Source organism: Merops nubicus, unplaced genomic scaffold (genome assembly GCF_000691845.1).
Source record: "Merops nubicus isolate BGI_N331 unplaced genomic scaffold, ASM69184v1 scaffold41567, whole genome shotgun sequence".
NCBI classification, from domain to species: domain Eukaryota; kingdom Metazoa; phylum Chordata; class Aves; order Coraciiformes; family Meropidae; genus Merops; species Merops nubicus.
The window spans coordinates 1-1,432 of NW_008619126.1; the positions used below are offsets into that span (position 1 = coordinate 1).

The 1,432-nt window shown below is 63.1% G+C and overlaps 1 protein-coding gene across 1 annotated transcript in view; it reads left to right on the forward strand.

The window, feature by feature from the left end:
- Positions 1-268: 268 nt before the first annotated feature.
- LOC103776176 (A-kinase anchor protein 8-like) overlaps positions 269-1,432 on the forward strand; it is a gene marked incomplete at both ends in the record, with an annotated part of 4,142 nt that continues 2,978 nt past the window's right edge. Inside the window, one exon of the mRNA XM_008943672.1 lies at positions 269-305. Coding sequence (XP_008941920.1) covers positions 269-305 — 37 coding nt within the window. The remainder of the gene's footprint in view (positions 306-1,432) is intronic.

The following is a 1,432-nucleotide window of genomic DNA, read 5'->3' on the forward strand; positions in this document are numbered from 1 at the left end:
AGGGAAGCATGGACGCCCCCCAGCTCCACCCCCCAACCCCAACCTCGCCGTGAGGTGTTTCACGGGGTGGAAATGCAGCAAAACACCCCTGGGAGTGGAGAAGGGGCGCTGGGGTCTGAGCCCCGCCGGCATCGTGTCGGAGCGCGGCCCCATCCGGTGCAGATGTTGGTGCTCCGAGGGCCCCGGGAGGGTTTCGGGGGGCCAGGGTGTTAAACCAGCCTCCAGACCTCTGCAGTGGGGTGTTAACTTCCCGACGTTGCATTTTTAGGAAGGGGAGGATGAGGAAGGAAGAGATTCAGAGAAAGGTGAGTGGCGCTGTGCCGCGGAGCTGCGCGCGGAGCGTCACCACCCTCCAGTTGAGGCCTGGGGGAGACATTTCCAGTTAAATCCCATGACTTTGTTCAGGTTTCTTTGGTTCCTGGACTCCATTTCCCTCGTAGCTTCACTGTCCCTTCTGGTTCCTTGTGTCTTGGTGACCTAAACCTCTGCAGCTTCTCAATGAAGCGTGATTGTTCTGGGTGTCCCCGAGTCCCCTGGGGACACTGGTGTAGGTATCAGAGGCGGGGCTTCTGAGAGCAAGAGCAGTGGAAGCTCTCACCAGTGCCAGACAGGCCGGCTCTAGGAGGCCGTGGAGAGCTGTCCTGGTGGAGCCCCTTGGGCAGCCTCTGGTGGGATTCCATCGCTGCAGCCAGCGGAGAGGATTGAGGGGACCCTCCCCAGGGCCCCGAGCGACTCGTCCTGCGGGGCGAGAGCCGCCCGCTCCGCGCTGCCGGGGGACAGGGGCGAGCTGGGCTGTCGTGTCACCAGTTAGTCAGATGAATCCCGTCCTTTGTGTCTGCTCAGGGATAAGGAAGTGCTGTAAAAGCCCTGCTAGGGAGGAGCTGGATCCCCTGGTCAAGGTAGGTGGGTGAAGCCGCTTAGCCCGGGGATGAGGGAGCCGCATTTTGTTTCCCACTGTGCGCTGGGGAGGTCCCTGGGATGGAGCTTCTCGGCACGGAGAAGCATCTGCCACTCCCCCAGGAGCCCGGGGAGGCAGGTGCGCTGGGGAGTTCCCTGGGATGGAGCTTCTCGGCATGGAGAAGCATCTGCCACTCCCCCAGGAGCCCGGGGAGGCAGGAGGGCTGGGAGGAGACCTCGTGGCCAGGTGTGGAGGGTCCTTGCTGCCCACCCCACTTGACCTCGGGACGCGGTCGCACGCGTGCCAGGGCTGGCACACCCAGAAGCCACTTTTCTGCCCCCAAAATGAGGGGTGACTTCTGCCCCCTTGCCAAGCTGGCGTTGCCGGCGTTCGCTGGGAGGCTGGAGGAGCTGGAGGGGGCAGTGCTACAAAAAATCAGATTCCTGCTTAAAACCTCCTTAACCCAAGAGAAAGAGGAGTGGAAACGAGCTGGGAGCGGCCCCGTGGCGCTGCGGAGGCTCGCGGGGCGGGGGG